The 23,813-nt window shown below is 48.0% G+C and overlaps 1 protein-coding gene across 3 annotated transcripts in view; it reads right to left on the bottom strand.

Moving 5' to 3' along the window:
• Positions 1-4,734: 4,734 nt before the first annotated feature.
• The window catches only part of LOC147887439 (transducin family protein / WD-40 repeat family protein), a 100,952-nt gene continuing 81,873 nt past the window's right edge, over positions 4,735-23,813 (bottom strand). For 2 of the 3 annotated variants that reach the window (XM_087394772.1, XM_087394774.1), the window contains 3 exons: positions 14,105-14,273; positions 5,355-5,429; positions 4,735-5,244 (listed from right to left, as the gene is read on the bottom strand). In XM_087394772.1, the coding sequence (XP_087250898.1) occupies positions 5,026-5,244; positions 5,355-5,429; positions 14,105-14,273 (463 nt within the window). In that variant the 3' untranslated portion in view covers positions 4,735-5,025. The remainder of the gene's footprint in view (positions 5,245-5,354; positions 5,430-14,104; positions 14,274-23,813) is intronic. The other variant, XM_087394773.1, reaches the window with a different exon arrangement.

Here is a 23,813-nt window from a genome sequence, read left to right as displayed (position 1 = left end):
GGTCTCTGTCCTCTGGTATAGCGTGTGCCTGAGCTCTATCAGGCTGGGCTCTATCACGCTCCGGTCTGTGCTGATGGTCTCTGAGGTAGTCTCGTCGAAGCATAGTGGCCTCCCTGACATAAAGAGCTAGGCAATGCTGATCCTCGTAGTCCATCACTCGGGAGAGAGGTCCAAAGCCATCCGTGAAGAGACAGTGGAATCTACCTCTGAGCTCATAATATAGCGGGCATCTGCAAATGAAGTGCTCCTCTGACTCCACCTCTCCCATGGTGCAACAAGGGCAGATCCTGGTCTCTCGGCCTGGTCGCCGTCCATCCTCCATGCGTCGCATCCTACCAGCCTCTATCTCGAGCTGATGCGAAGAGACTCTAAGCTGGCCAAGGGCAATCCTCAATGAGTGGGACATGTGGATACATGTATAGCCTGGTGGAATGACAAATCCATCCTCTGAGATCCGAAGGAAGTGGTCACGATATGTGGCCATCTTCGTCGGAAGCTGCGTGGGATAAATCCAAGTGCGATACGTATGAAGCTGCAGCAAGTCTGCTCTCGTGACCTGGCTAAGCTCGTGGCGAGTCAACTCGAGATGAGGGACATCTATGCTGTATCGGAAGGGAGGCAGTCTATCCATGTCTAGTCCAAGAGATGTGAGCCACCTAGTGAGTCTGAAGTACCAGCAGTATCGGGCCCCAGATCGTGCCAACTCCATAGAAGATGCAAGTGCTAACCATGGCAACCGAGCTCTGCCTGCTGCTGAGTCTCCAAACTCCCTAACCCTATGCAAATGCATGACCGACTGAAACGCTGCATCCAATGCAAGGGGAGTAGCTCCAAACTCTGCTAGCATGATCTCGTGCGGAACTGTAGCCTTGGCCCTAATGAGCCGAGAGAACATGATGATCTGTAACCTCTCTACTCGTCTCCAATCTGCAGCGCCGAGGTCTCCTGCCCAGAAAGGAGCTGCATACATCGCAGCTGGTCTCACCAATGTATCAAAAAGCAAGGATTTCGTATCAGGATGCTGAAAGTGGGACTGAAAACACTGACGCTCAAGATGAGCCAACGAAGCATACCCTTTACTAATCCTATCTCGTGCTGCATATGTCATGGTGAAAACCGGTCCCCTGAAAACTGCCCCCAAATAAGTGTACTCTCTAACAAGCTCAATGGGCTGTCCGTCATATGTGAAGCAAAACTCATCCGTGCTGTAAATACGATCAGAGGTGTTGAAAACCATAACCTTGGTCTTGCCAAGGTTTACGGTCAACCCCCTGTCCTGGCAAAACCTGTGGAGTGCCTCAATATGTGCCTGGAGGCCCTGAGCAGTAGAGGAAATGAGAACCACATCGTCCGCATACAGGAGGATAGGAATGGAGGATCCTGAGAGAGTAGAGCCCACACCGCCTGTCATCTGTATAAACATCTCTAGCTCATCAATATATAATCCAAAGAGAGTAGGAGAGAGCGGGCAACCCTGCTTCACCTCTCCACTGAAGCCCATCTGGCGAATCCTCTGAAACAATCTGAATCGCGGAACTGCGTCAAATGCCTTCCTGAAGTCCACGAAGCAACAATAAAGCCGTTGCCTTCGTGACTTCGCCTCCTCTACCAGTGCCCTGAGTGTGAGGATGTGGTCAAGTGTCGAATGATCCCTGCGAAATCCAGGCTGCCCTCTGGCTCTGAGTCCTGCCATCTCGGCATGGTCATTTATACAGCTTTCCAAAACTGATGCATAGATCTTGGCCATAACGTGGCCAATCATGATGGTCCTGTGATTCGACGGCTCCATAGGGTCCCCCGACTTGTGGATAGGTACTATGGTATTGCCTAACCAGGACTGTGGTAGGCCTGTACAAACAGACTCATTGAAGAGACGGGAAAGAACAAAATCTAAGGCATCAATCCCATGGATTACATACTCCGCTTGCAATCCATCATGATCCTTAGCTCTCCCGTTCTTCAATCGGTGGACTGCTGCACGGACACTCTCTGGTGTGAAGAGACTAGATGAAGCTGGCCTAGGGGAATGGGATAAATCGATGGCTGGCTGATCTGGAACATCGTATAGAGCTGAAGTGTATGCAGACCAGACACGTGGCTCTGTGAGGGGGCTCTGAGACTTCGAGCGGAGGAATTTTCTCCAGAATTCCTTGGAGTCACAGTTGAAAAGCAAGCTTCTCAGCTCCTCCTCATTCCGGGCTAGAAATTGGCGTTTCTTGCGCCTAACCAACCACTTGTAGTCTCTCTTGGTTTCGGCAAGGAGGGGAGACTTCTCCTTGGTCTCAAGGTGAAGTTTCCTGCGGAGTTCCTTACACTCCTCGTCATACCAACCGTTGCAAGGAACAAGACCAACCGCTGGGGAACTAGACGAATGACATGTGGCAGGGAACGACATGTGAGCGGCAGAAACGAGTGAAGTATGTACAAGTTCCCACCGGTCCTGCGTGGATGGTAGAGCATCTAATAGATGAGGACGGAGTAGGCGGCTGAGGTTCTGGCTATATACATCATCGAACTGGTGGTCGAAATGAACCTCGTAATAGGGTTGGCGGTCATGATAACGAGGGGTGGGTGGGTCATGGGAGACTTTAGTCAAAGTAAAGTGGATGAGTGCATGGTCGACAGAGGGCATGAAGGGGCTAACAGTAAGGCTATGAATGGAAGGAACTAGAGTCGGGGGACCTATGATGTAGTCGATCACGCTAGTACCACGCCCAGAAGCAGAAGAGAATGTAGGCATGGAAGACTGTGGCCACCTGGACAAGCCGTTATAAATGACCATACTGTGCGAGGTGAGGAGCTCCAGTAACTGACGTCCCTGATCTGTGGACTCTACTGTGCAGTCTGATGAAGTCCGACAGAGGCTATCATCGTGAAATGCTGGGAGTATGACCGGATCCTCCATGAAGTCATAAGTGAGGGCCTGTCTGTCTGAGGTCCTCGCGTTGAAGTCTCCTAAAAGGATGACTTCTCCGCGATGTGAAAAATCTGCAATGTCCGCTGAGAGATCCTCAAATATGGACTGGCCTGGTCCAGTGGAAGAATAGATCGACTGCGCCGGGGGAAAGTAGCAAACTGCAATAAAAAGATCTCGCTGAGGGGCTCTGCGGCAGATGCGTACCCACAAGAATCGGGCATGTGAATCCGCTCTCTCCACTGTGATGATCCGATCGAGATGCTCTCTGTACAAAATGGCCACTCCTCCAGATCCTCTCACTCCAAATGTTCGGGTGTGCTGCCTGAAGGCAGATCTCCATGTATACCCTGTCACTCGTTGCAAAGGTCTCTCTAGACTCTCGTGTGTCTCCGTGAAAAAGATAATATCTCTCCCAAAGAATGCCCCCCGTAGATTGCCTGGCTGTGCTGTAAAAGAACCATTGCAGTTCCATACAGCGATGCGTAGACTATCTGACGGGTGGTGTGTCCCATGGGCCCTGTCCCATCAAGCGGTCGTAGCAGGAGGTGGAGGTGGGGCTATATCTGTTGGTCTGTCATCTCTAAGCACTGTGGGAGCACGCCTCAAAGTGCCTGTGATGAGTCTGCCATCCCTGATCACTGCCCACTTGCCCTGAGCTCGGGCTGCATCTCTCTGAGGCATGAGCGCCTTGCGCTCCTCAACCTGTATCTGAGTCAGATCCTCGTCCATGGAAATCTGTGGGTGGTCTCTGAGTGTCCCTCTCCTCCTGAGGGCAGCTAGACGTGCCTGGGCATCTCTGAATCTGATAATGAGGGGCTGCTCTCTAGTTCGATCCCTCCCGACTCTATATGATCCTACTATGCCATGATCCAGTACTCCCAGTGTCTGAGAGACAAAGGTCACAGCCTGTGTCATCATGGACTCTGTCGCGAGAGAGAGAGAGAGAGAGAGAGAGAGAGGGAGAGAGAGAGAGAGGTGGGAGTTGCAGGGGAGTTGTTTAAGAGAGGTACGTCAAATTCCAGCCTTGAACAATCCAACACAGCCCTAGAAAAAAAAGAGTCTAAACAAGTTTTCTCCCTCCATAATATTCACACTTATGTCTATGCACCTAAGGTAATTAGGGCTGGGTCCTATGAAAGATAATGAGCCTTTTCTGGCAACCAATGCATTAATTGAGACATTAGTGAGATTATAAAATCAATATAAATATAGTACTGCAAGGTCAGCGACAGTAATGCATATTTCCACATGATTTCTGGCTCAAAACTTCCAGAAATTCAAAAACGAAGTGATAGAGATTTGGTAATTATTTTCCATTTATAATAGAACTACTCACTACAGGACAAGGGACATTTGTAACTCAGGGCACAAATACAGAAGAAGGGGTTTCCCTTGATAATATTACGCAATAGTATTAATATTCACAGTAGTCCAACTTGGTATTGTTGTACGTAAATGTGCATTAAACCGTGGTCTGCTTATTTCCAGCCTCTAACCACTTTCCCTAGGTCAAACTTACCCTAGCCACTTTCCCTAGGTCAAACTGAAGAATATTATCAATAGAGGCTTATTTCCAGCCTCTAACCACCTCCCTAGGTCAAACTGAAGAATATTATCAGTATAGCACAAAATACGGGACAATGAAGACATCTTCAATTTGCCAGTTATGTAAGAAGAAGATTCAAACTTCTCTGCTTGCTTTCACAAAAAGACCATAAAGAGGAAAATTTTTAATTTGAATTCAAAATTGAAGACACAAACATTAGAGTGCAGAAAGGAGCTACAATACATGCCTGAATTTTCACAAAAGCTTTTTTTAAATAAGAATTTACAACCTGTCAACATTTTGAGGCAGTGATGCTAAAGGACAACCAAAGTATATGTCAGCCTAAGCAATTTTAAAGTCTCCGCACACAAGGATGCGTGGAGCTAAATTGAAACATAGATCAGATGCACAAATAAACTCCATTAGCTGACAAGAACTACAGAGTAACTCATCCAGTACAACTTTGAAGCTGCCTTCATTAAATGCTCCAAAAATATCCGGACAGCAAAGCGGGCAAAATTTATTGGCAGCCCCGTGGATCAGGGATCTAACTTTTCCAAGGTTACATATCAAGTTCATCACTATCATTCGAAACCAAATCAGCATTTGGCTCTGATTGCTCATTTGCAACACCCAAATCTTCTTCACTATCCTCACTGCCACCTTCTGCCATATCAACATCCATTACATCCTCAACTTCTTCCTCAGTCTCATCATCACTCTCCTCATAAACCACTGCTGCTTCAACTTCCTCTTGTCTGGATTTTTCATTTGTGGATATCTACATAAAACATGCCACCACCCCAAACCCAAAAAAATAGCTGTCAGCTTGCATAACTCAAACCACATTTTAAATTGGCTAAATAACTCTGATGGGAAATGATATTTTACCTGTGCCATTATGAGGTCTAGCCGGCCTGAAAGAGATAGTAAGGATCTGAAAACTGACAACCGTGCATCAATGACCTGAAAAATGAAATCACATTAATGCTAAGCCCAAATCTCTCTCTCTTGAAAGAGTCAGAGAAGCAAAAAATATGGGAGCGCGCACAATACAAAGAAGGAAAAGCTTTGATGAAAATCAGCAGTATAATTGATGTCATTAAAAGCACTGAAAGGGCTCTGCTACATGCATACAAATATTTGGCGCGTAAACAATCAAACCATGGTTAGCACATACCAGCAGTACTACAAGAAACAAAGAGACTTCAGCGTACGTCCGATACAAAAAAAGGGACAGATCTTTGAGTTTTAGAGTATGTACTTCTAAAAGCTTTTGAAACTTGTTGAGACAAACACGAACATGTTACATACCTGCTTGATGGATGTTACCTCAGCCATAATCACGGGAGCTACAATAGGTTATGGCGAGGCAGGAAACCAGAGGGCTGGACAATGCTTGCATAAGTGGGGCCCTAAAGGGTTTGGGTCTAGGGTCGCCCCTAGACTTAGGCATTATTGAGGAGACGCAGGAAGTGCATGGAAGGACTTTATTGAAGGGTCACTTTGGGGGCACATGGCACTACAAAGACAAACCATATACCAAGAATGTTTGGTTAACTGGAAAGATAGACTTGAAGAGGGTTCAACATGGGAAAGGGTAAGTAATCTCCAGAGGTTTCCCAATTTTGTTTTCAAGGATGTAAACCATTCTTAAGGGGAAGGGAATGTTACGTCAACCATAATCACAAGAGCTACTCTTGGTTATGGCGAGGATGGAAACCAGAGGTCTGGACAATGCTTGCATAATTGGGACCTAAAGCATCTGGCTCTGGGGTCATCCCTACACTGAGGAAGAAGTCCATGGGAGAACTTTATTGGAAGGGTACCTTGGGGGACACATGGCACCACAAGGCTGGCCCACTTGGCAGGCATTGGACATGGGGGAGGATTCCAGAACATGGGGGCTCCATTTGGAAGGAGGTCAACGAAAGAGACCACACACACACGAGAAAGAAGAATCGGGAGAGACGGGAGCTCGAGGGGAATCCGTGACTGGGTGGAAAGGTTGCCGAAGTCCTCTTTGTTCGTTCTTGTCACAATGGAGATGGAGAGGGAGAGGGAGAGGGAGAGGGAGATGGAGAGGGAGAGGTGAAGATGGTTGACGCTTGGTGGAGAGGGGGAGAGATGGAGGGGGTGATAGCTTGAGCCTTGTCACTTGATGGAGATGAAGATGGGAGACTCAAGAGTCAAGACGTAGATGCTTAGTGTGAGATAATAGCAAGGGGAGAGGGGGTTTATATGGAACTTCCATTTGGGAGGACCAAAAACGGTCAGATAAGGGTCAGCTCGGCGTACAAATAATAATTATTATAATAGTAATATTATTATTCCTGAGCAGCAGTGCTTTCACTCTCATTTCCAAGATTCCCAGACAAAGTATCTTCTATTTGACCCCTTGGTCCGCCCAGCAGGCATGTATGGCAGTCCTTGCTGGAGGCCTGATCAATCAGAGCTAGACTAGGCCCAAGTGGAGAGGCTCCAAGCTCTCTTATTGTCACGGATGATCTACACTAAGCTATCAGTCCCACACCAGATCAGGCTGAGTTTAAGGTATCCCCACTAAATCATAATGCAGCATTACCTTTATCGAGCCATGGAATTATGGTTCCTCAACCTCAGGCCGAGTAGGTTACCATGGTTGGCCTTATCATCATCCATGACATTAGGGGCTGAGGGTGATCAGAGGTGTTGGTACACCCGTACATGCAGATGGTTTGAGAGCCCTGGACTCCATATGGACAGCTTGCCCCCTTTTCAATATAAGCTTATGGCCCCCTTTGTTTCACTCACTTACCACGAGGCTAACCAGAGTATTTGGGAGGATCTCATACAGCTACACACCTTCATAACCTCGTCAGTCTCTAGCAAGCTTCTTGTGAAGCTTAGCTTCTACAAAGATCACTGCTTACGGATATCAGCCGAGGTCATCATCTTGTAGAGCACCTTGTAGAGCCAAATGTATGATACTCCCAATGCAACCATCGTCTTTCTTATCAAAGATCCTCACACCTTGATGGTCAAACTCTACCTTCATTTCATTCTTCGTAATAGCATGAACAGAGACAAGAGTTTTGGTCGAGGTATGAGCAATAAGCGCATCTATAGTACCATACTCTCACCTTTTTCCACAATGAAAGAAACACGACCTATTCCCTCCACTGCACACTTTGAGTTGTCACCAAGGGTGCCTTACCATCTATCTGAGTGAACTATACTACTTCCACTTGCTGGTCGTGTCCTGCGTGGCTCCAATGTCAACATAGCAAACGTTCTCTGGTTCTATTATCACATTGGCTAGCAACAATATTGCCTTGATGATGAGGAACCTCTCATCGATAACATTACTAATGCTCTTTGTCTCCACCTTGGGCTTCTGCCATCCTTGTCAATTGCCTTCTTTTTGCACTCCTTAGCAGCATGCCCCACACTCGACCTTCTAGAATCCACTTGCATGTCCTTTGCTGGAGATGTTGTCTTTCCTTTTCATGCTCATGGCCTCTCATTTGGGGGCCTTACAAGTGAGCAACTAAGCTATGGTGAAGAGTATCAAAGGGTGGAGATTGACCTCCAACATATGCATGTTTGTACCTAAGATCTCTTGTATACATTTCATTGTAAGTAGTGAATATATCCAATCTTACAAACTTAGATTTTTGTTGATCTATAATCCAAAAATTCTACAGAGGTAACAAAAATTTTTGAAAAATAAAAGGTAGGCATACTTAGCAAGCAAAGCAACACTTGTCTCGTCATCAATGCCCAAGCATAAGCAACTATACTGGGCAAACCCAGTGCTTACTAAAATACGTCAAATAAAAAAAAGAGAAAGATAACAAGAAAGGAAGAAGATGACTACGCAAAAACCAAGAAACAAAATCAATCCCCAAAAAAAAAGGTCGGAGCTGCGAGCAGGGGATCTCCAACGGCTCCGACCTACTGCAATCCCTTCTTTGCCCGCTGCTGCCTCCCCCATAATGAAGGGAACACGAGGATGAGGACAGGAGACTAGGCAGGAGACCCTTCGGTCCAAATTTGCATACGCGTGGAGATGGGGAAGGGGAACGGTGACAAGGTGAAAACACAAAAGCAACTCAATCTAGAGGACTTCAACAAACGCAGCAACCGGAGCGGTTTGACAGTAGACAGCACCGCGGCCCAGAAGAAAGGGGTCCACCCAAAGCCCATGCCGCTCACCACATCCTCGACCTCTATGGTTACCACCACTATTTCACCACCATCATCCGCCTCATCATCTACGCCACCTCTCTCCTCCCCCTCTCTTGCATCATCATCACAGGTCTCCTCTCCAGTAGCCTCACCACTGGCCCCACCGGCCACGGCTCCACAATACTTTTCCCTCGTATCACCTCTACCTCTCAGTTAGCCACCCTTCATCACCTCGTCCGGCCTTGCTACTCCCACATACCACTCCCCCGCCCAGATCATGCTGTCCCCACCCTCAGTACAACCTCAGCAGCCCACCTTCGTTCCAACCCCTCCCGAGATCCAGTTCCCACATGGACCAGGACATCTTAGGCCCCCACTAGATGCTTGGGACTTCCTATTGGCTGAGATACACAACATCCGGACCCGTCGGGCGGAGCTGACACATTACACCCACGCACATGCCCGATACACCCAAGAGCAAGCCCGCATTATACACGAGCAGGGCACCCTTATCCAGGGACTCAGGCACGACATCACACAGCTTCGAGAGGAGATCGGGACCCTCAGAGCAGCGCCTGGAGGGACCCCAGTCACAGAGATTGAGGCACAGATAGCCACGATACAGTCAGCTATAGCAGAGACGACTAGATGGGTGGACGTGGCAAAACGGGAGCCCGCAAAGGCAACCGTTTCAGCCGCCATATAGGAGCAACAGCAGAAGGCTTCGAAGGCCCTCAACATCCGGATACGAGGGATCACGCAAGACAGCACCAGCACCACTACGATGCCCATGGAGGAGGTGATCACCTTTGTGACCACTACCATGGGGGTCCCCGACCATGGCATAGAGGAAGCATGGCGTGTTGGGAGAGATCCCAACCGAGAGCTGCCCCTAGTCATTTGCTTCAGAGATTCACATGCTCGACTAGCGACACTCCGACGCCGAGCCACTCTACAAGAGCATCCCACCCTGTCCATGGAGGAGGATTTGACACCACTACAGATTGAGGAGCGACGAGTTCTTCTGCACCAACGGGATGTTGCCCGCAAGGAGGGGAAATGGGCCGTGGTCCGAGATGGAAGGTTGTTGACCGGCACCCGTCGAGCTCCCACCCGTATCCCCTAGGGGGACGGTGCCTATGAGACTCAGGTTTCCGAGACCCTAGATTGCACCATTTGGAACTGTAATGGTACCTTATGGTCAGACCCAGGGAACTTCTCCGAGTCTTATACAAGATGAGACATAGTCTTTTACACGGAGACATAGCAAAGCCCAGAGCGTCCACTACCGATAGTCAGTGGCTACACATGGGAGTCAGCCTTCAGGGATGAGACGAGGCATACAAGAGGAGTCTGAGGATCAAGCGGTGTCACAGTATTGTACAGGTCTTCCCTTGCTGAAGCCATCTCCATTGAGAGGAAGGACGCACACTCCTGATTCATGTGAATCCGTATCCAACGCACAGACACCCGTGACCTTTTCATAGCAATATGCTACTTCCCGCCAGACACATCCTACTTTGCCAGAGTGGCACGAGAGGAGGGTGAGACATCGCCATATGCACCCTTACATCAGGATATCCCAGACATTTCAGCCCGCGGGGAAGTTCTCCTTGTTGGGGACTTCAACGCCAGGACGAGCACACGCCAGGTACCACTCCTAGACTTCCGAGACGACTCTATCATGCTACCAGACATGGACCTAGACGGAGCAGGTATGACCAGGACCTCATAGGACCAACATGGACCTGTTACACCATATGGACACGCGCTCCTTGATCTAGGCAGGATGCATGATCTCATCATCTACAACGGGCTTGACCTATGGCCCTCCTCAGGTGGCTTTACTTGCTTCCCACATGGGGGGGGCACTAGTGGAGTAGATTACATCATGGGATCCCCTACCTTCACTTCATGTTTCACCAACTTCACCGTAGCACCACTCCCTTCAAGAGCTGATCACATACCTGTTCTTCACTATCGCCACCCCACGCTTAGCCACACCACACACACCACATAGGAAGCACGACACCTACCACGACATACACTTTGATCACAACCTCTCACTGGCCTACTCTGGACGCCTAAACAGACTCCTAACCTACAACCATCACATACCACTCATAGAGGACCGTGCTGGAGGACCGTGCTGCCCTGATTAGTCGCACACTCCACGAGGCTGCCCTCTAGATCTTTCCCCACACCACACAGTCCACTAGACCACCACCTCTTGGTTCTATACCCTACAACAATTGGTACGATGTGGAGTGCAAGGCTTATCGCCCACAGCTCCAACTTGAAACCAAATGTCACCTCCCGAACACACCAGATACCGTACGCAAGTACCGATGTCTCGTACGTCAGAAGAAGCAAGCATTTCTTCGTCGAAATGAGGAGCTGTTGCACATCTTGTACAGCAGCAACTCTGAGGATTTTTTGCGGAGATTCCTTGAGCATAGGTCTCCATCACCCCTCACCGACACGAGTCTGGCACACGTATGCACACCATCTTTATGATGTCCCACACCAGCCCACTCCAGATCTCATACACACACGTCGCCCCACCACTTGCACGTTGTTCAACAGAGGGCGAATCAAGGACGCGACATTGAAACCCATGGGACTATGGATCACATACTCACACTCAGGAGTGTCATTGAGGAGGCCAGATCACGGAAGAAGATGGTATATTGCTGCTTTGTGGATTTTCGCAAAGCCTTTGACACAGTACCTCGAGCTCGTCTCATCACACGCATACAGACACTGGGATTTGATCAGGAGATCATCTGGGCAGTCATGGGACTATATGAGAGAGTCTCAGGCCGAGTTCAGAACTGACTCGCGACTTGAGAGACCTCTACATAAATTTTCAAGGGTTGAATTGTGTGAGGTTAGACAGATGAGATCTTGAGTACCATAGGAGTCAAATAGGGTTGTCCCTTATCACCTATTTGGCCTCTACATCGATGAGCTTGAGACTTTCATGGGGGCGTTCGGAGGGACCGGTTGCTCACTTGCCAGGATCATCATCAGCATTCTTTTTTATGCGGATGACATGGCACTCTTGTCGTCCACACCCAAGGGGCTCCAGCGACACCTAGATGCACTGCACACTTTTTGTTTATCCCATGATTTGGAGATCAACCTTGGCAAGACCAAGGTCATGATCTTTAACACCTCTCGAGCAAACATGCAACGGAAGCAGTTTACTTTTACTTTCGGTGGGTCACCAGTTGACATCGTATCCTCATACACTTACTTGGGGGTCATCTTCTCCGACCCAATCTTCACAATGAGACCAGCGATGCAAGCCAGACTGAGCAGGGGATATGCCTCACTGGCTCGGCTAGAGAGACAATGCTTCCACTCCCACTTCTAGGACCCTCGGACCAAGGCTCTTCTCTTCGACTCCTTGGTCCGACCAGCCGGTATGTATAGCAGCCCTTGTTGGGGGCCTGACATGTCAGAGATAGAGTGGACACGGGTGGAGCACCTGCAGATCCTCATGCTCTCACGGATGATCCGAGGGAAACCGTCTGTACCACATCACATCATTCAGGCCGAGTTTGGTGCTTCTCCACTCTAGCTAGATGCAACCTTTCAGACCATTATACATCTACACCAGGTTAGATCATATGGGGACTGCACATCAGGGAGACAGAGGTTGCCATGGTTGGCTCTCGATTCCTCTATGAGGTTGGCAGCAGAGGGAGACGAGCGATGCTGGTATGCACGGACTCACACATGGTTTGTGAGACTAGGGTTCCACATCGATAGGATACCTCCTTTTCAGTACAGTTTAGATGCCCCTCCGGTACTCCCACCCACCATCCTGATCGGGCCACACACCAACCAGGTCATTCGTGAGGATCTCCTGCAGCTACACACCTTTAGGACCTGGTTGGAGCCGAGGGAGCTTCCAGTGAAGCTAAGTTTCTCCAGAGATTACTGTCTTCGTATTTCGAAGAAGGGATTCACACACCACTGAGCTTCGTATGCCTCACTCACCACGGATCTCTATCGGACAGTTTCCGGTATCATCACACCGCCTCCGCATAGAGAGCGGCAGAGCAAAGGGGATTCCTAGGAAGCATCGCTTATGCATATTGTGCGACTGTCAAGAGGTCGAGTCGGAGGAGCATTTTATTTTCGGGTGCCCAGTGTACTACGTCCGAGGTCGCTACCACTGCTTCTTCAGAGACAGCTCCAAGCTCCTTTTCAGATTCCTCGCCTACCCAGATCAAAGATGCCTCGCGGCCTTCATTCACGAGGGGGTCCGACACAAAGAGTACTTACTCAGGCGACGCGGGGCTTGGCCACATCATCAGACACCTCTCAGAGCAGAACCACAGAGTTCTTCTCATCAAGTGACATTGATCGTCCAGTCTCTAGCCGCAGACGTGACAGAGACCCCGACCCGACGACCGCAGCACGACACACGAGACATCGAGGGGACACATATCACTCTGGGGGACCTCCCGTCATTGTTTAGACCCGGGATACGTCCCACGAGAGTCACGTTGGCTCTGGTCTTGCGTCGAGCCTCGTCTAGGAGACCGAGACGTACAGCACCCCTTGACGGGCACCAGCGTCCCATCACCAACTATGCACCAACTAGGGCGACATGACATACGGAGGATTCCGCTCCGCTTCAATCCTTTTCTTTTCATTGTTACATCTAGATGTATTTGATTTGATTATGTATGATCACACTTAGGATTCAGCATGGGTGATGATGTTCGTTTCAGTAGCTTCACCCTTATTGTGATTTGTATCAAGTTTTCTTTCAGTCTCATAGACCCATCGGTCTTCCGAAGACTCTAATAAAATTTCTTTCTTTCTTTCTTTTTCTCTCTCTCTCTCTCATAGACCCATCGGTCTTCCGAAGACTTTAATAACCCTTTTAAATATCTAAAGAAACAGCACCTCTATGGACAGCTACATGTCTTGCACTAGTTCAGCACCTGACAATCATACTACCTGGGCTCCTTGGCACGCCAATGTTGGCATGCTTACAATAAAACTATCTAAAGAGTGTAGCATTTGTACAGGTGATGTTCCTTACTGCAATAAAACTTTATCCTAAAAAAGATCACACAAAGAGACGTACACACATGTATGTACATGTCCATGAGACATGTATGCACATATAAACTGCCCAGTATGCATGTGACATCAAGCAAGTACATGTGTACGAGCAGAATGTAATGCACGCACACATATGTGAGCTTCTACAAGTGAGCATGCGCCAGGCTGCTAACAGGTTCCACATCAGAAAAGCAAATCAGTAATATATCTCATTCAAATTTCCAATCCACTAGAAACCTTGCCATATACCTGGATTTATGGTACAACATATTTCCACAAAATACCCATGCAGGACTGCAATCATACAGAGATTTCAACATAGACCTGCACCTTGCACAGACTAAACAAATTCAAGGAATAGGGCAAAAAGAACTTGATACCACCTTTGTGGACAATATATCAATGCAACAATGTAAGAATGCCAAGTCTGCAAGTCCAACCTGGTAGAGAGAACTTAGCACTGGCTGCATGTAAGGATTGGACATTATGTAGGAGGCATGATATAGTAATACAGCTTTTATCCATGGCACCAATAACGAACCCCTCTTTGTCCTGCAATCCACATAAGCAAATATCATCAGCAAAAAACAAATTCATTTCTGATGCCTTGGAGGGTGAGAAAAGAAAAAAGCATAAAGCATTGAATGTCCTGGTCAGAGACCTAACAGTGGGTGACATCCCGATGGCGGACATGAAGGCACTCATGACCAAGATGGGTGTCAATCTCACCTTTGAGGCTGCAAGGAGAGTGGGGAAGGGATGACGCACCCACGAGGCCAATTGTAATAAAATTCAGAACTGCCATGGATAGATCAAACCTTTATGAGCATAAGGGCCATGCTCAAGGGAACCAGGACATACTGGATGATGTCCTCATGCTCTTGCAGCAGGAGCATCAAAGAGATGGAATGGCATCCTGAGAAGGAGGAAAGTGGGCTGTCCACAGAGATGGGAAAGTCATTATCCAACAGACGGCAGAAAGAGGAGAGAGAGATGGGGACAGCACATGACGGTGTCAAGTCCATGGGCAGGAGGCCAGCACGGACTGAAGATGGCCGTATGGAACTGCAATGGCACCTTATGGTCCCATCCAGGGGGGGTTTTGGGAGATTTACACTGACAGAAAGATGATATTCTACAGAGAAACATGAGAGTCCAGAGAGAGGACTGCCCATAGTCACAAGGTACACTTGGGAGTCACCACACAGACACGAGATGAGGAGAGATAAGGGGGTACAAAGTTTTGGAGGAGTGGCAATTCTTTTAGATCACACTTGAGATCGCTTATCTCTGTGATGCGGAAGGAGGAGCACGCACAGCATATGTGGGTGCGGTTTCAGTTACTCCCCCCAGACACATCATCATACGCTAATGAGGTCACTACAAAGGGTCATAGCCCATATGAGAATGTATTTGATGAAATCATGGAGTTCTCTAGGCGGGGAGAGGTACTCCTCCTAGGTGGCTTCAATGCACGCAAAGCGAACAGATGTGGAATTGCTTGGTTTTGAGTCAGACCCCCTTAGACTGCCAGAGATGGGGACCTAGTAGAGCTTGGGATAGTGAGACATCCCAGAGGATACACCGTACCTGATAAGATATGGGAGACAGCTACTAGGGATGGGAGCAGTACCTGATCTGATCATCCATAGCCGTCTTCAGCAATGGCCGTTCTAGGAGGGCTTAGTTGCTTCCCACACAGAGGGGGACTAGCACTATGGACTACTTGCTGGGATCCCCATCATTTTTGGCAGCGTACGTGACTTCATAGTCCCCTCCCCCCCTCCTTGGCACCGAGCACTCATACATGTCTCGATTACACTACCAAACACAGGGCTTGATCCCCTTGCCCCAACCAGGTACGGGTACACTTCGATCATGCTCTTGATGCAGTATACATGAGCCACCTGCCCCATGGGCTAGCAACCCTCTTTGGAGCTCGCCCATAATCCACAGAACCCATGGTTTGATCACGAGTGGTGAGAGATGAGATCTCACCTCATACATAAGCAAGCTTTCGGACATTTGACGAGGTCTGACTCTTGAGGCATAGCGGATCTCACAACATCTTACATGACGTAAGAGCCATGCATTCCTCTCACTTAGGATGGATGAGGTTATTCGTCTTTTCGAGGAGGTGCACCCACCTTTGCATGGGGAAGCTTATCTAAGAGGAAGCCACCTATTCCCATCACAGACCCAGATGTGTGGCACACCTATGCCACATCCCTCTATGACATCCCCACTCAGGAACCACTTATATGTCCGCCCTTCGCAAACCCACCACGTGCATTTTGTTTACCGCACAGAATGTGTGAGCTGCGTTACGCTGGTTCCATACCCGAAGAGCCCAGAACCATGAGGGGCTATGAACAATAGTTACCAGGAAACAATGTTCCAACATCCGTAACTTCTCGAACGCCATTCAAGGAAGCAAGGCGGAACCAGAACGCCCAAACAAAAAAAAAAGAGGGGATTGGGGGTATTTTTGAGCTTATATAGAAAGTTTAAATCTGTAAAATGTACAGTTTCTTTCATTTTCTAGCATAGTTTTATGTCATATGATGACGTGTCATGCAGGCCCCCGCTCCCCCTTCCCGGAATGTTCCCATTCCAGCACCCAAATGTCTAGAACATTCCCCATTCGCTGGTAACTAGGCTGTGGACTGAGCACTTCGCATAAGGACACAAGGTCTTGGCCCGATCCTAGCGTAGATGTTCAATCATGTTATATGCCATGGCTTCCCCCTTGCTTGGAATACCACCACCATTGTGCCAATACACAAACCACGAGATCCCATGGATATTGGGGACCCCCGCACTCTCATAATTGGTCATACACTGGCCAATATTTATGGGTCAATACTAGAGAGAGAGAGAGACAGAGATAGAGACAAAGACAGAGACACACACACAACGGGCATTGGGACAGGCTATGGTCCAAAGATAGCATTCCACTCTTGATAATATCTTCACCTGCGGACACTTATCAAAGAGGCAAGATCGAGATCCTAGAGAGTCTAGGCTTGCTTTGTAGACTTTCGGAAGGCCTTTGACACAGCCCCGCGACCTCGCATGATTAGGCGACTTCAAGAGATGCAGATCCAAGGACACATGATTTGGTTTGGGGGGTGATGAGTCTAAAGGAGTGAAACAAGGATGCCCCCTCTTACCGACGCTATTTGGGCTCTATATTGATGACATCACGACTTTCATTAACCGCCTACGAGGCGAGGGATCGCCATTGGCCGAATTGCAGATACGGATGATGTTATATGCATATGACATAGTCCTTCTATCCTCCTCAACAGCAGGCTTACAGAGACACCTAGAGGCCCTAGAGGTGCTTTGCAGCCAAAGAGACCTGACAATCAACCTTGGCAAAACCAAGGTTGTGATTTTCAACACCTCGTGGGCAATACTTCATCGACAAAGCTTCACTTATCAAGGGGAGCAAGTGGAGATTGTGCAATCATACACCTATCTAGGCGTAGCCTTTGCAAGGCCAATTTTAACAACGACCCATGCAATCACAGCATGACTTAGACGAGGACAAGGAGCTCTAGTTCAGCTACAGCAACAACAGTGCTTTCAAGCACACTTTCAAGACCCCCAACGAAGGGATGACTATTCGACACACTTATAAGACCAAAGCCATGTACGCAGTACCCTTCTAGGAAATTGACCCATCATCAACTAAGTGGCACCGTTCGCGACACTGCAAGTGATTATGAGATCTATGATTCAGAGTAAGCCCTCAGTTTCCCGCCAAATCGTACACGCAAGTTCGACATGACACCACTCCAAATTGATGTCATCTTCCAAACAATCACTTATCTTCACAGGGTCTAGGCCTTACCTAGGTGGAGACTACTGAGGGTGGCACTAGAGTCATCTATATGACTAGCTGAGAGTGGGGTTAGCACGGCTTGGTACGCACACAAATCTAGATGGTTAAATAGCGCTAGGGTATTCAAATGGACCATCTCCCCCCTTTTCAATACAACTTGGATGCCCATGATCCCTTGGTCCCACCAAAGGAGATCAACCGTATTATATGGTTGCACCTACTCCAGCTCCATACATCATGGACTTGCAAGGGAGACCGGGAGTTCCCCACCAAGATCTAGTTCTACCATGACCACTTCTTGAGAGATCGGAGGACGAAGTGATTGTCAAACCCCAATATCTACAAGACAGGTGAGTCTCGCACGCCCTGAGGATTGCCATTGGATAGATGCGGGTCTCATCCCATCAACTGAAGATCGAGGCAGGAAGAGCCACAGGTATGCCTAGAGAGCTGCGGATCTACAGATTGTGCACGTTAGGAGGCGTAACTCCTGAAGGAGACAGTGGTATCGTTCTTGGATCTCATAGTAAACCGGACAAGTACACACGAAATGCTTCTTTATCTCCACCTCTTTTAGCTAATTCACTTCCATGACCAAGATTACGTTGGCTTCTATCTGATGGAGATGTGACGACACAGAGAGACCATGTTGCATCTAATTGGATTGACAGCAGGAGGGGATAGTACCAACAGAGACATAGATGGATCGAGCTCAATGACACATCACAGATTTCTACACTTTCGAGTCTACCTCTGGACATAGCGGGGTAGAGGAGGAGGAGATAGATGATATGAGGGCAGCATGGGTTAATAGGATGAGACAACGAGGAAAGCCGTAGCCAGAGATGCAGGGACCACACAAGATGCACAGAGGGACCACAATATGCACGATGGAGGTTCAGCCCATCATTGCTCTACTCGGAGGGGATGGTCAGAGGGGATGGCCCAAATAGAGGAGTTACTATCGATATGGCCCATCGCATACAGAGATCACGGAGACTGCATCCCCCGCCACAACGAGAGGCGACCCAGCAGACATAGGTAAGAGATATTTTCGCAGCTCACAGGAGAGCCACCATGGCACCTGGTTATGTGTTTTGACTCTAAGTTTGAGACCTAGATTTCAGTCTCAAACTAGCATAGGAACCTAGCGAGCCCTCTACTTCAGCCCACAGTAGCTTGTAAGAATTACTCTTTTGAGTTTGTACTGTCTCATAGGCCCACAGGGCCTCTCTCTCTCTCTCTCGCTCGCTTCACAACCGGAAAGCCTTGGACCATGAGGGGTTGAGGACGGAATACTTTGCACATGGGCAGAAGATCTTGGCTCCGCCTCTCTCTCTCTCTCTCTCTCTCTCTCTCGCGCGTGCTTCACAACCAGAAAGCCCTGGACCATGAGGGGGTTGAGGACGGAATACTTTGCACATGGGCAGAAGATCTTGGCTCCGCCGATCTAAGCACAGATGTTTAATCATGCCGTATATCATGCTTCCCTCCTGCTTGGAGCACCACTATTATTGTATCGATACAAAAAGCAAGGGACCCTATGGACACAGGGAACTACCGCACACTCATGATAGGCCACACACTGGCCAAGATATATGGATCGTTGTGAGAGAGAGAGAGAGAGAGAGAGAGAGAGAGAGATCAGTTCATATCCGCAGGCACATGGGCAACGGGCACTGATACAGGCTGGTGTTCATCGACGTCAGTGTTCAACCCTTGACCATATCTTCACCTTAGAGGAGGCAAGATCTAGATCCCAAAAAGTTTATGCTTGCTTCATAGCTTTCGAAAGGCTTTTGCCACAATCCCATGAGCCCACCTGATCCAAAGACTTCAAGAGATGCAGATACCAAGAGTCATGATCTAGGGTGTGATGAGCCTATATGAGTCAATCAAAGGGAGGGTACGCCCCCCTGGCGGTCTGTCAAATTGGAATGAGAGCATGATCAGAGTGAAGCAAGGATGCCCCCTCTCTCCAACACTCTTTAGGCTCTATATTGATTAGATCATGACTGTCATCGACCACCTAGGAGGAGAGGGATCCTTGCTCGCAGACTTGATCATACAAATCTTGCTATACGTAGATGACATAGTCCTCATCTCCTCTTCTACAACACACCTACAACGACATCTCAAGGCCCTAAAGGTGTTTTGCAAGGAGAGACACTTGACGATCAACCTTGGCAAGACCAAAGTTATGATCTTCACCACCTAAAAACACATACACATGACCTACATCATATGGTGACCAGAGGTGTTTACAAAAGACACAATAGTTTATTTCATTCATTTTGGAGGACTATCCAGGCTGAGTACATCAACTGAAAGTAGATTGGCAGTTTCTGACTTTGAAGTTGCTTCCTTTTTGGCCTTATAATACTTTTCATGGTGATTGTTATGTGACAAAATGGTGATGAAATTATACGTGAGGCTTGGGACGTGACAGAAAGAAGACAAGATATAGACCAGACACCTTTGAATAACAAAAAGAGGAAGGAATTCGTTGCCACGATAAGGCCTTTGAGTATGAAATATCTACGATGTTCAATGAATGGTTATTTCTTCTGTTGGAGATGGCTGCAATAATTCGCGCACTGTCCTGAAGGGAAGGCGTTGTGCATCCAATAGGCTTCGTATGCTTTCAAAAGCGCAGTGGCTTCTACTTCCTGTTGGCAAGTATGATGATCGCGAAAAGGGGAAAGCAGCAACAACGAAAGACAATCAATTGACACCTGCTCGAATGGCACGACCTGCGTCTTGTCTTCGGTGCTTCCCCGGTAATACTGAAAGAATTGGACGACTAGTTCCTCCTCTGTCCAGTAACTTTCTGCAAATTTTCCTGCCGCTATTCCTATTCCGAAGCACTGAAGCCCGATCTGCACCAATCCTCTGCTACTGCTCTGCTGCTGCAGCACACACAAAAGAAAAGGAGTTCCGCCTGCTGCAAAAGCTCATATTTCTACGCGCCAACTCCTCTTCTGCAGTCAATTCTCGATCAGCAAAAAAAACAGAGCTTTCCTTGCTGCTTATGGGCACCTAACTGTGCCTCTAGCACACACACATAGAAACCAAGGTGTGCCTGGGGCATACACCTTGAGATATCCCAACATGGGACTTATCTAAGTGGAGGTTACCGAGGTTGGCACTAAAGTCATCTATAACACTAGCCGAGAGAGGGGTTATGGCGGCCATGTACGCATGCATATCCAGATCGTTCACCAATCAGGGTATTCACATAGACCATCTCTCTTCCTTCCAGTACAACTTGGATGCCCCTAATTCCTTGATCCCGCCCGATGTGATCAACCATATCATACGGTTGGACCTACTCCACCTCTATACATCACGCACTTTCTTTTTCAAGGAGGATGGGGGGACCAGGAGTTCCCCACCAGTATCTAGTTCTACCGCAACCATCAAAGGATGGAGAGACTATCAAACCCCAGTATCTAGAGGAGAGACGAGTCTCAGATGACCTAAAAATTGCTCATCAGTTCAAGATCGAGGAGGGGAAAGCGACAAGCACGCTTAGAGAGTAACGGATTTGCAGGTTATGCATGTTGGCAGAGGTGGAGAAAAAGGAGCATTTCCTATGTACTTGCCCAGTTTACTATGAGATCCGAGAACGGTACCACTGTCTCTTTCAAGATGGACAGGATTTTGGGCCTCTCTCCCAACTAATTCCCTTTCATGACCAAGTCTGCATTGACCTCCATCTAATGGAGATGTGACAACACAGAGAGGTCTTACTGCATGAAATCAGATAGCAAGACATGATAATGCCACAAGAGACACAAATGAATCGAGCTTAGCGACACAACACAAATTTCTACGCAGTCGAGTCTGCCCCTAAACATAGTGGAGTAGTGCAGGAGGAGATAGCTGATATAAGGGCAGCATGGATCAGTGGGAAGAGATGACAAGGAGCAATAGAGCCGAAGATACATGGACAACGCACGATGCAAAGGTAGACCAGAGCCAATGCCCAATTGCATTCTCAGCCAAAGAGGAGTGCAAAGGCATGAAGAAAGAGCATTTACAAGAGCCGACCAGCAAGAATTCCACTGAAAAATGCGAAAAGAAGCACTTCTGTCGCGAAGAAATGGGAGTTCTTAGGCTCAAAAGAAGCGTGCTTCAGAGAGGAATGCATTGAGAAGGTTTTGGAGAAGTTTCATCGCCGGAAAGTCCTCCCAAACTAAGAAAAACCAGTCAACCAGCACGTGGGACCACTCAAAATTCCACAGAAAGCTGTAGCTTTGCAAGAGGAGAGGCCCAGGAGGCGGTAGAAGCAAAAAGGTCCGGAAAAAGCCACTTTTGCAAATTCGACCAGCAAAAGAAGTGCTCAGCTCTGCCCGTTCTAACAAACGCACGGAGGGAAAAGCATATCACTACGAAGGGGAGGCAGAGGGGAAGCCATCAGGCCAAACGGGAGTCCAGGAATCCAAACGGGTGAGGAGTTATGAAGAAAAACGGAATTCAGCTGAAAAACCAGTCCAAAATCTCAACAAAGGGAGAAGATGAGAGAGAAAACCACACATGTAAAGTTTAGAAGGCCCACGGAGGTCCAGGAATGGCAAAGGAGCATGTAGAAGGCACTAGAGCCACCTGGAACTCTAGGGGGGGCCACTGAAGGTACATGGCCCTCTAGGGGTGTTACGCTCTAGCCGAGGTAGCATGACCTCGGAAGAATCAGTCGACATTTCCCTTAAAGGATCTATCTCTGTAATATATGTGTTTGCGCTCATGTAGATGATCGGGAAGGGTTTAAAGCTGAATTTAAGAAACACTTTCTCCCACTTGATGAAGAGTCCCGAGCTTGGGATGCTTATAGAAATCTTCGTCAGAGGAGTCTGTCGGTGGCAGAGTACACCGACAAATTCAGGGAATGTGTCATGAAAATAACAGACCCTCTCCCTATGTTGGTTCAGTTAAAAGACTATATCTATGGACTGAACGACAAGATCAAAATGGAAGTTCGGGCTAAGTATGTAACTACATTAGATGAATCTATTGCAGTAGCCCTGAACTATGAGGATGCCAGAGGCAGATCTGGTGGATTTGTGCAGACAGGGACTCAGTATGAGTTTCCGAAAAAAGGGGGATTTCAGAGGAAATGGACTTCAAAGACAAGTGTCTCGCAGCCAAGTGGCCAAACCAAGCAGGTGAAGCCGGTTGAGGGACCAATAAAAACAAGTACCACCGTTGGGGTGAAAAGGAAAATAACTCCAATGGTAGCCCGGGCTTGGTCAAAGTCCTCGTTGACCCCTGAACAAAAAGAGAAAGCTAGAAAAGAAGGATTGTGCTTCGGCTGCCTTCAGCGACATCAGTGGAAAGATTGTCCACTGAACGAAGACCGTCGCACGGCTAATATGATAATATCTGAATGCGACGTGGAAATGCAGGAGAGTCCCAATATGGAACATATGCAGATGCAACTGGCAGGACCTTCTCAGAGGTTAGTACCTTGTTTGTTATGTGTGTCTGTTGCTAAGCTAGTGACGAGTGCACCTGATAACATCCTATCTAGGCCCGCAGCAACGGGGTATACAACCTTTAATGATACGGAGTTAATTAAAATGAAAGGGCAAGTGGCCAATCATGATGTCATTGTGTTGTTTGACTCGGCGTCAACTCACAATGTGATTAACTCCAAGCTCGTGAAGAGGCTGAAATTAAAAACAAGCCCATCTGACTATGCATATACAGTCAGAATGGCAGATGGAAGTTCAACTGAAGTATGGGACCAAAGGGTTACCCAGTTGGAGCTTCGGATTCAGGACTATGCTGAGAAGCTTGATTTTGAAATGACCAAGCTTGCTCATGCAGATATAGCCCTGGGTATGGCATGGCATTCTAGGAAGAATCCAGCCATTGATTGAAAAAAGCACGTATATCAATTCAAGATGAATGATGTGCTTTATGTCTTGCGAGGTGAAAAAGATATACCTCAGGGACCGTTGGTTTCCGTGATGGAAATCCGAAAAGCTCAAGTAGAGCTTTTATTCCTTTGCACAGCATCGGTAGAGCCGATTGATGATTCTTCGGCTAGCACTGATGTTACGCAAAGTGGTGAGATGGCTAAGCTGGCTAATCTTATAACAGAGGAGTTCTCTGAATGTTTTAGGGATGAACTATCTTATGGGTTACCTCCGAAGTGGAAAGTTTAACATAAGATTGAACTGATCCCGGGGGCAGAACCTGTAAATAGACCTCCCTATAGAATGAGTTTTGCTGAAGAG

The sequence above is a fragment of the Dipteris shenzhenensis genome, chromosome 23, assembly GCF_047967505.1.
Source record: "Dipteris shenzhenensis isolate YYH24624 ecotype China chromosome 23, Dip_SZ_1.0, whole genome shotgun sequence".
Lineage (NCBI taxonomy): Eukaryota > Viridiplantae > Streptophyta > Polypodiopsida > Gleicheniales > Dipteridaceae > Dipteris > Dipteris shenzhenensis.
This window is presented reverse-complemented; position numbering and strand designations above follow the sequence as displayed.